At 39.9% G+C, this 11,048-nt stretch overlaps 1 protein-coding gene across 3 annotated transcripts in view; it reads right to left on the bottom strand.

Moving 5' to 3' along the window:
• Nucleotides 1-7,502: 7,502 nt before the first annotated feature.
• The window catches only part of LOC107511005 (serine/threonine-protein kinase TNNI3K), a 256,099-nt gene continuing 252,553 nt past the window's right edge, over nucleotides 7,503-11,048 (bottom strand). For 2 of the 3 annotated variants that reach the window (XM_016145058.2, XM_016145065.2), the window contains one exon: nucleotides 7,503-8,485. In XM_016145058.2, the coding sequence (XP_016000544.2) occupies nucleotides 8,409-8,485 (77 nt within the window). In that variant the 3' untranslated portion in view covers nucleotides 7,503-8,408. The other variant, XM_016145059.2, reaches the window with a different exon arrangement.

Raw genomic sequence — 11,048 nt, 5'->3', positions numbered from 1 at the left:
AAAGATTTTCTATTTAGTTTCAAGTACACAGCACATTAGCCATCTACATAGCTCACAAAACTATCCCCCCAATTGCACAGCCCCCACCCAACCAATGTACCAGTGCTAACTGCATTCCCCATGCCATGCTCCCCATCCCTGCAACCGTTCACCAGCCACCGATCCACACTTCTCTAGCCCTTTACCCCACGCTCCCAGTCCCCCAAATCTCCCTCTCCTCCATCCGACACCAAACTGTCCACTATATTTGCGAGTCTGTCCATGATTAGTTTATTCCCTTTATTCCTTAGATTCCACATATAAGTGAAATCATACAGTGTTTATCTTTCTCTGTCTGACCCAAACACCATCAAAGCAACATCTTCCATCCCCTTCCTTTTTACTTTATCTTCTGGTCAGAGCACCTAACTCTTTTCCAGTTAAGGTACACATCAATAGGGATGCAGTTGTCACCGTTCTTCATTCCCATTTTTGATACACATTTTTTCTTCTTAAAGAATTCCCTCCAATATTTCCGGTAATACTGGCTTGGTGGTGATAAATTCCCCTCGCTTATTTTTGTCCAGGAAGCTCCTTATCTATCCTTCAACTCTAAATGATAGCTTTGCTGGATAAATTATTCTTGGTTGTCAATTCTGGTTTGTATTAATATTTTAAATCAGTTAACAGCTTAATGGATAGAATAGGGGAAAGGAACAAACTAATTTAGCTTCAGTAAGCAACTTGAGCAGTTTCCACTACTCACTATTTTACATTTTGCAGAATTTTCACTTGTATTAATAACTTATTACTTCTATTAAACATGCATTTTCCCTAAAGCCTCATGTTTCTTCAGTGGAGACCAATTAACTGGGACAGTCTTTTCTTAGCTAGCCAATTATTTTAATTACTAGAATTTTTAAAAATGTGCTTGCTTTGCATAGATTTGACCAGTTGAACTTGCCCTCAAAATGCATTGACTTTGTATTCCGGGAGATGGAAAGTTTGTGGTGACTATGTGGATGCCAAAAAACTTAGACATTTGGGGTTCTGCAGAGCTGTAGACTAAAAACCTCAATCCTGTACCATTACTTCATTGCTTTTCATCCTCATCTTTACTTTCAGCTTGGTGCCTTTCCAGTCCAGCAGTTCTTTCTTCATTTTACATCCAGTTTCTTTGTTCTTTTTGTTAAGAACTATGATATGAAGGATGGCCAGGAAATTATACCGTAACTAAGGAGGGGCATAATGTGGTAGGTGAGGCTCTACTAAAAACTTCAGGATTTGCTTCCTTATTCTTTTGGGACTGGTCTGGAAAAAAAAAAAATGTGTGAACCCATATTCAATGAACATTGAAGAGCTAAAAGCAAAAGCAATGAAAGAGCACTTCGTTCATTAGACCTCCAAAGAGGAAAGGGATGCTTAAACTGAAAGAAAAGAAACACCAGAGAGATAAGAGTTTTAGAGATTAGTACCATCCTGGCAAAGTCAAGAAGCCAGTCACATTCATGTAAATGACAGAACTTTCTGAAGGGCAAGTAAAAAGTCATTTCTAATTTGCATAGACACTGAACCTGTAACTAAGAAGGAAAAGGAATACCAGTTAACGACGGGAAGACTAAGTAGAAGTATGAGTAAAGTAGGAACATGAGTAAGCAGACTAGTAGGATGAAAGAAATAACAGAAATGAGAAAGGGAGAGAAAAAAAATCAGCTGATAGAAATGCAGAACAAAGATAGCAAATTCCTAGTTAACAGTATTAATTTTGCTTGGAATAGGGGGACTTAAGAAGGGCATGATTGAGCATAGTAGCACTGAATATTACAGCCCACACATAACAGACTGTGGAACAGTGTGAAAACAGTGTTAAGTTAATTAAACAAGAAGACCATTAAACTGAAGAGGTTCTAAGACCTCAGCAGTTTAGATAAGCAAACAGAAACCTAAGCATGTCAATGCCTTAAGGTTAAGAAATCAAAACCAGAGTTCAACCAATCACAAACAGTTAACCCCTTAGGCTATAGCCAATCAAATAATTTATTTGCTTTCCTTCTGTGTCTTCTCTCTAAAAATCTTACCTCTAGTTCTTGTCAATAGACTGCTTCTAACAACTTCTGGATTGATTGGTGCTGCCTGATTCAAATACATATTTACTCAAATAAGCTTAAAATTTTTAGTATGCCTCAGTTTATCTTTTTAAAAACAAAGACAATAGGAGACTCAAACGGAGCCAAAATTATGATCTCAGCCTAGGAGCCTACTAAAACCCCTTCACTCATTCGTTCATTCATCCTTACTCTCATTTAATTATTCAATCTCTTATTCCTTCATTTCCCAACCCACTCCTTTCTAAGGAGAAACTAGTGGTCAAAATTCAGTTCATTTGTATACTGTCTATTCTAGTTTGGTCTCACTAGAAAGCAGAGCTTTCTACGTCTTTAGCGAAGGCAATCCCCCAGAAGCAGGAAGGAAGAAAGTGGGAGTGGGGATGGAAAAGAGGGAGGACAGCACTGAGTTCGATTCTGTGTGGTATCAAAGGCAACTGATTGGCAGTCTCGCCGAGTGCTTTCTCAGGCTCCAAGAATGACTGTCCCTCTGGTCTCCCATTGGCCAAAGGTTTACTCCAGAGGTCCACAAGTGTTAACTGCCAGGTTGAGGTGCAAAGGCCTAGAGAAACTAAGGGTCAGAGGAAACCTGAGCTCTATGGTAGTGATCTGGGAAGTTCAGAACAATAGAGACCTGGCCAGACAATAGGCAAGATGTGGTCAGGTTGTACCCACAGGAGGTTGGTTATGATAATGGTGGGTGACTCGATGGCCAATACAAGTGAGGCCGAGAAGGTCTCAGGTGACACCTATGACGTATCTAATATATTAGTAATTAACTGTTTTTGTTTAATTTAACTGCATTGCAAATCTCATTATAACCTTATCCATGTTGTGTTGTCCTCGTGTGTGTGTGCGCGCGCGCGCATTTATTTATTTATTTATTTATTTATTTATTTATAAAACCTCAGCCACAAGATCTTAAATCTTAATTTGGGGCTTATTTGTCTTATGAATGCTTAAATTTTCTCATGCCACAATCCTTTCATTAGCATCTGGGAAATAAATGATTAGCCCTTGGTGCTTGGTTAATTCCTCTCTTTCATGTTATATCAAGCATAGCTGATTATTATGGAAGATTTATCATGTGCCTGACACTGTGATATGTGATATTCGTGCATTATTTTACTTATCACTCCCTATGAGGTTAGAATCATCTCTACTTTGTGGATGGGGAATCTGAGGATCAGAGAAACTAGGTAACGTGGCAGTGGAAGATCACAGTGAGGAGGACCAGACCTTCTCCAAGCTTCACTCTAAAGCTCACACCCTTAACCACTACACCAGTGCCTTTCAAAGTGTGGTCTCAAGACATTGATTCTTTTTCCTTAGACTAATTTGAGTTTTGAGAAAGAAAAAAAAAAATACTCTGAAAGAAGAACTTGATATTCTTCACTGTGAATTAATTTTGGAAGTAATGTTGAACAGATCATGGATTATCATACAAAACTGAAGGGCAAACCAACATTCAAATTATTTTCATTGGGGGTGGCTCCATAGTGTAGTGGTTAGCACGTCTATTTTACATGCAAAAAGTCCTGGGTTCAGGCCCCAGGTGGAGCCATCATCCTGTGCTGGGCCCTGGGTGCATGCCTGTGGGCGTGCAGGAGGAGACACCCCGCCTTCAGAGATCTAGTTCTTAAGGGGAAATGGCAACATCCATAGGTCACGGGTGGAAGGGGGGCAGGAATTAAAGAGGAGAAAAATTATTTTTATTGTGTTTTATGGTCTTACTGGAATCTTACTCTTTCCTGTTGCCTTGAGTAGACAAAAGAAGACATGGAGGTTAATAAAACTAGTGAGCTTCGAAACCTTCTTTAAAGATGGTTGACAATAACTTTATTTCTAGACATGAGCCCACTGTTTAAAAGACAGATACTTGAGATAATATTCTTTTTACTTCACTAATTAAACATAAAGCTAAACTGAGAGCGGTTCGGAGACGTGTCCTCATCAGCAGGGCCTGGCACCCGTGGCAGTGTTTTAATTCAAGAAGCCTAATTTAATTAGCACCCTGCCAGTGGGTCGGCTGCTGTGCTGCCTTGGATCTCTGGCCTGAGGAGAAATGTGCAACCCCTGCTCTTTTTATTTCTAGTTAGCATCATAAAAGGTAGGATATCCAAGGAGGGAGAGGAACTTTGCTTCTCCATCATGTTTTGCATATGGTGCTAATTGAGCTGACAGTCTTGGACCACAGTCTGTTATTGTAGCAGCTGAGCCTTCAGCTGATACCCGGTGAAGGAATTGCAAATGTCAAACGGCTCATTTTTGCCCTTGTGACTCTTGAAATATGGAAGGGAATTGATCAAGGGGAGCTCTTCAGTCTGTATGCTTGAATAACTGTAAGCAACATAAAACTAGGCAGAAATAAGATTCAAATCCTACTGGTAATGGCGACCGCCTTCTCTTCTCGTTTCCCTACCCAGCATGCTAATGAGGAGAGGAAATGTGGAACTCCTTGGCTTCCCTAATTGCTGTGCTTTGCCCTCATAACTTTTTTGTTTCTGCTTATCATCGTGAGAGTCTTGCTTCTGTCAATCATCTCTGGTTCTTTCTGCCTGGAAAATAACAATGTATGTTTTTTGAGCCTTGAGATTATTCCAACCCCTTCTTTTCCTTAATTAAAACAGAAGTGATGATGATGCTTTTCTTGGTTTTACTTGGCAATAATGAGCCATCGTAATCAGGAAAGGTTTGTTTTCCTGGTCCCTGAAACTTCTCCTGGGGTAATTCCCAAATTTTCCTCAGGACTGCAGAACTGCAGATTTATTTGCTTTTGCCACAATTCTGGGTTGTGAACATTTGCTATTTTTACTTCTTTTCCTCTGTCATAATGGAGGCAGTACCATGTAGTGAACAAATCATGGATAGTAAGGCAAGACACCCTAGTTTTGAAACCTGGCTCCATCCTACATTAGCTTGGAGTCATCACTTTATTCACTTGAAAAAAAAAAAAAATTCTCCCTTTCCAGAGCTATTTAGAGAACTTAGTGAAATAATTTACTTAAACTCATCTAAAACAGTTCCTGCCACACAGTAGGTGCTCAATAAATGTGTTTCCTTTCCATTTTTACTTAGCACCCCCTTGTTTGGAGAATTCTTTCTGGTTCTTGTATTTGATTTAAGTGATTTGATTTGTCTTTTGATTTTACATCAAGTGTAAATAAGATATTGCTACCTAAGGCTGCTGGATATCCTGGCTCAAAGTGCCTCAGAAGTATAAGCTTGGCAGCTTGTTATTTGCAAAGGTGGGGTTTTTAGGCATATTGATGGTTATTCTACAAGAAAGAAAAAAAAGTCCACCCTTCTCATGCTCTCCTTTTGTAGCATAGCTCTTTGGCTGCATAATAATGTAACAGTAATAAATAAAAACATTTACAACAATATCTGCTATGGTATGCCAAGAATTATACAATGTACATTATATATTTGCAATCCTTACAGTAGCTCTATAAGCTAAATTTTATTATCACTGTCTTATTGATAAGAACCTGAAGCTCAGGTTAAGTGACTTGCCCAAGGTCACACAACTACTGTAGAAGATCCAAGTGACTCTAAAGCCAATGCTTATTGTTCAAATGGGAGAAGGAAGAAAGGAAGGAAGGAAGGAAGGAAAGAAAGAATAGGATCAAAGAGACAATTACAGAGAGTAAGAAAGAGAGAAATCAGGTCCTTAATTTCAGATGGATTTGTCTAACACTAGCCTTTTTCTCCTACCACTAGTATCTTTTTTTTTTGTCTTTCCCAGGGAAATGTCAGCTTTGGAAATAATTTAACCCAAATAATCACTCTGTTGGAATAACTCTCTCCTGGTGCTGCTGTAATTTGGCTTACAATTATAGCTAATTGAACATCTTCAAAGTGAGCTCAGTGCTGCACGCACATGGAAAAAAAAATTAACGTGCTAAGCATGCAAAATCATGACCATAGAAGTTCATTTTTACCAGCAGAAAAAGAAAGTAATTAATGAGACTTTTCAGCAAGGAGGAAAACACACACACTCCTGGTCTTGAGACAAGCTCTAAGATGATCCCTAGGCCCCATTAAAGGTGCAATAACAACAGGGTTTATGAGCTACAGATTGGCATCTGTGAAAAGGTTCCCCTTCTCAGGAATCAAGACACATTAATCTCATTATTTGCAGATACCTGACAAGAGGAGCCAGAGGGAAGCAGCAACATAAGGAAATACAGTGTGGAGAGAGGTGACTAATTAAAGAAAAAAAAAGAGCTTGACAAATTTGCTCAAGAAAATCTCCTTCTTTTAAGAGGTGCACTGCAGAGGCCATCAGTCCTTCCTTGGGAATATAACTTTCATTCAATGGGAACCTGGGAAGCTGCCTGGTTTACCAGGGCACTGTCCCGATTATACATACATTTGGCATTCCGTCCACTGTGAATATTTTAGTTGAAACTAGTATGCATATGTGTATGTGTGTATGTATGTCTTTTTAAATTTTCAACTTTCTAAGATATTCCTTTAAACTCATCTCATAAAAGGATTAAGGCCCAAAGTATCCCAGGCTGGTGCTGGCTCATTTCTTCTCGCAGCTAGAACAGAGGAGTTAGGGAGTGGGGGGGAGGGGGGTTTGGGGGGGTGGGGAGAGGGTTGCGGAGACAGACGCTCTTTAACCAGCCTATTTTCTCACCTTTCTGTCTTTGCCAGAAGGCTTTATATCTGCATGGCCACTTCAGGCTCCTTGGTCTTGCTCATTATAAAGCCCCCTGGCAATTTGTTTGGTGGGATAGAGTACCTGTAACTCCAGAACAATTGGGTGGGGAAATAAAAATGCTGGGGGCTAAAAAAAAAAAAGGATAAATCTCAGAAAAAGTTTTAACTTCTACTGCTGGACTCACATTGGGCTGTCCTCAAGCTATTCAGAGCATGTGGGGTCTTTCAACTTTCCAAATACTAGTCATACAAAAAGACTCAAAAGGGATTTTAGAAGCGGGGCTACTTTTCTGATAGAAATTTTCCCCAAGAACATATTTTTTAATTGGTAGGGGGAGAGGGAAGGATGGAAGAGCTTGCCACAAACATCTAAAAAACAGTTAGCACTTCTCTTCAGTTCTCTTTGTATATAAGTCCACATTACTCAGGAGGAGAAAGATGTACGTAAATGCAGCCAGTCAGAGTCAGACTGTATTCTTTCCACTGCTCGTCAGGCCCCTAGTTGTCCTCTCAGGATTTAGAGTAGTGGTTTTCACCCTGGGGCAATTTAATCTCCCAGGGCACATTTAGAAACATCCAGAGACATTTCTGATTGTCTGACTTGGGGGAGCTGTCACTGGCAACCAGGAAGCTGTTAAACATTGCATAATGCACAGGACAACCCCCTCCAACATGTCGATAGTGCTGAGATCTAGAAACCTTGATTTAGAGGATACCCAATCTACTAATTTTATTTCACTTACTGAGATGAAAGCAGTAATTATCACACTGGATTTTCATGATTTCCTGCCTGATTTTTCCAAGTCTGTATTTCAATGACAAAATTATCTTATTTAGTGGACTCATTCCTATCTTCCTGGTTGGAATGAGAATGGAGGGTAGATTTCTCATTTTTCTGAAGTCAGTAGTTACCTCTGATAGCCTCCTAGTGCACCGTGCCAGACCCTGGTATGAATGGCAGGTATGCATTTGTGGGCCAGTTTTATAACTGTACAAATACTAGGTGCTGACAGCAACAGCTTACCCAAGCAGTGCATAGATCACTTGGTATGATGTAGAAAGGAGGTTAAATAATGAAGTACATATTTTTGCAAACTCCTTGATCTGAAAGTCATGACTTCTTTCTACCAATATGTCTGAAAGAAGGTATGCTCAGTAGAAGTCTTGTTGTAATGAAATTCGCTTCTGAATCAATTTTGTATGCCACCAAAGAATCTTTAATCACAGTGCTGGACACTAGAAGTAACTTAATGAGACAAGAAAATTAACAATATTCTAAGAAATCAAACCCACGGCTCTCGAGTACAAGTCCACATAATTCAGTCTAGGAAAACATAATACTTGTTAAGTGCCCATCACAATCTTAGGCCTCATCTCCAAGTAAAAATGTAAATTTGTTTTTTTTGTTTGTTTGTTTACAAAATTCAAACCAATTTTTCAAATACATTTTGTCTTAGTTCTTTTGCATTTCATTCCTTAGCCACAAAACCAAAGCCCAACTTGGAGCTGGGAATTAAACAAGAGCAGTATAAACAAGCACATTTAAGGAGACCTTAGGGGTTAAAATATTATAATTGAAAGCAAGTCTGCCATGGTTGGAAGTGTTGCTGTCAGACTCGGGGAAAACTCTCCTTAGGTGCATGCGGAATGCTGTCAGCTGCTGTCCTCAAAGCTGCCACTATTCCGGCAAGAATGAAAATGCATCGGACTCATGGGATCAGACACATAGCCTGCATGAGAAAAGAAGTTCAGCTGTTACTTACGGGCCTTTCAGTCCATCTCCCCATTTTTCTTCACCAGCCTCACCCAGTACAATGCACAGCTGCCAAAGCAGCTTCTCCTGGCTCATGTGAACACAGGATCTGGACAACAGTTGCTGGCAAGGAGTTGTAAAACAAAAATAAAATTTTAAGTGAAAACAGAGAGCTGAGATCAGAGGAACATAAATGATGGCTGTCTGATTTGGACCCATGCTGGCCAGGTGACATGCTAAGTTTGAAGCAAAGAAGTTTACAGTTCGGGAAGGTGGTATATCATGATGGCTAAAAACATGGGCTTTCGTGTTGAGCAAATCTGGGTTTAAATCCTGGCTTCACTACTTACTGGTTCTGAGATTTTCATCAACTTAACCTTTCTAAGCCTCAATGTCTATCTTCATCTGTAAATGGGAGAAACAGTTGTACTTATTCATAAGGTTGGTAACACACATACGATAATTAGTTCAGTGTCTGACACATAGTGAGTGCTAAACAAATGATGGCTTACAAAGGAAGGTAAGAGATAACAGAGACAAAGAAAAGAACCATTCTTTATAGCAGGTTGGCTCTAGTTGTTTTTCTCCTCCACCAGAGATCAATTTTTAGGTGCACATCAATGCTGAGCTCCAAATACCACTGGCATTTGATGCTCATTTGAAGCCATAGCCCTGGGTACGTGCAGAGAATGGAGCTAGTGGCTCAGGCTCCAGCCGTTCTCTTGGAGAACACGGGACATGTGCAGGGAAGCAGTTACTCTTCCCCTCTGAGTAAGGAAGCTGTTCATTGCTTCTGTGAAAATGGGCACATTTGTCAATAGCTATTGCTGTTTTTTTGCTCCCCTTTGATAGCTGAGTTTTCGGAACTAACTCAGCCATCTACATTTTCATCATGACATCTAGCAATATGCAGTTGGAGAGGCATATTTATTTTCATAAGAAAGGGGTCTGCCAGAATCTCTTAGGCAGCACACAAACTCTCCTGAGAAGAAATGGCACTGCTGCTGGTATTGCTGAACATCCTCTCTCTCATGCACTTTTAGTGGGGCTGGTCCGGGTTGGATCTGAGGAAATAGGGGAGGCTGGGAGGAGGGCAAGCAGGATACACATCACTAAATCCTAATTCTGGGTGGACTCAAATACAATACTTTTCCTCCATCCTAAAGCAAAAATATTTCCTGTTGTCCAGCCTGAAACTACAACTTAATTTCAGGCATACAGAGATGCTTTAATAAGGTCGTAATCCCTTCATTATTATAATCAAGCTTCTGATGTAGCACATGTGATTTTACTGGCTTATGATCCTCCATGCCTCTCTCTCCACAGGACTCCATGGAAATCTGACTGTGAGCACACATCCCTCCAGTGTGAGCAGGCTCTCCTTCGGGAAGGTTTAGCAAAATCAGCAGGGCATGGATGCCGACATTTATTATTGATGCCATCATTGCCAGAGTTGAAGGGTAGATGTGTTGTACTTCGGTAGCCACTCAGCTTAAGAAGGACGTAAGAGAAATCTGACCGCCGGCTTTAGAAAAAGACTGAATCATATCTGCACATTTTGTTACTTTAGGAAAGTGAAAGGTCCCAAATACAGAGAAAATAACTATGTACTTAATTTTATCTCCATTTTCTAGCCCTGCTCTTTGGGGGGTGAGGGGAAGAAGAAACAGTTCATAAAGTTGCTGTTATAACACAACTGGTTAATGAGATAGAATTTGAGGGCAATTAAAGGGTTCTTTCTTGTACATAATGGGATGTTCCTAGTGGGAGATATTAAATACACGTTCTTTGTCCATTAGGACTTTCACTCCATCCAGATCCCCTAATGTTTTCTTCTACCCTTGGTACAGATATGCACAGAAAAACCTGTTTTGTACTATTGCATTACTTTGTCTTCTCCATCTTGAGGAATTCTGCTCAAAGTACTATTCCTTTAAGAAACAGATCATTGAAGTAAAAGAAATGCTTCATCTTGAAACCCCACCATGAAAAGAAAGACTTTTGGTCAAAGCACTCATTTCAAAGGGTGCCCTCTGAATATATTTTGTGGTTGTACAGTCGCATCTGTAAAGGTTTGAGAAAACGATATTATATCTATAAAAAATATAATGACGTGACACTGGAGCACATTTTCCCCTGTTACTGGACTGATCAATTATGTTGTAAAGCTGAAAATAAAAAGCACTCGGCTGCATTCTAGACACGTATTGGGAGTCAGAAGCACAAAGTTTCCTTTCTTTAATGCTCCAGAGTAGCTTGTCTGCATCTATCTAGAACAAATTTTTTTCTCTCTTTGTTTCTTAAAAGCTTCCTCTGCTGATACTCTGCAGATGAGGTGCCTTGTCGAGGATCCCAAAGCTGAAGGTCTCCAGGCTCTATTGCCTCTAAATCAGAGAAGTAGGAGCTCATCGTCCAATTTGTTCTTCCCCTAACCCAGTTCTTGTAATAAATCCGATCTCTTTAACTGACATATGTTTTTTTTTTTTTTTCAGTTCTCCATATTGTCAAAGAAAGTTTCCATGAATAAATGAGCCCACTGT

This window comes from Rousettus aegyptiacus, unplaced genomic scaffold (assembly GCF_014176215.1).
Source record: "Rousettus aegyptiacus isolate mRouAeg1 unplaced genomic scaffold, mRouAeg1.p scaffold_m13_p_1, whole genome shotgun sequence".
In the NCBI taxonomy this organism is placed as follows: Eukaryota; Metazoa; Chordata; class Mammalia; order Chiroptera; family Pteropodidae; genus Rousettus; species Rousettus aegyptiacus.
The sequence above is the reverse complement of the archived record's forward strand: the minus strand, read 5'-3'. Positions and strand labels throughout refer to the sequence as shown.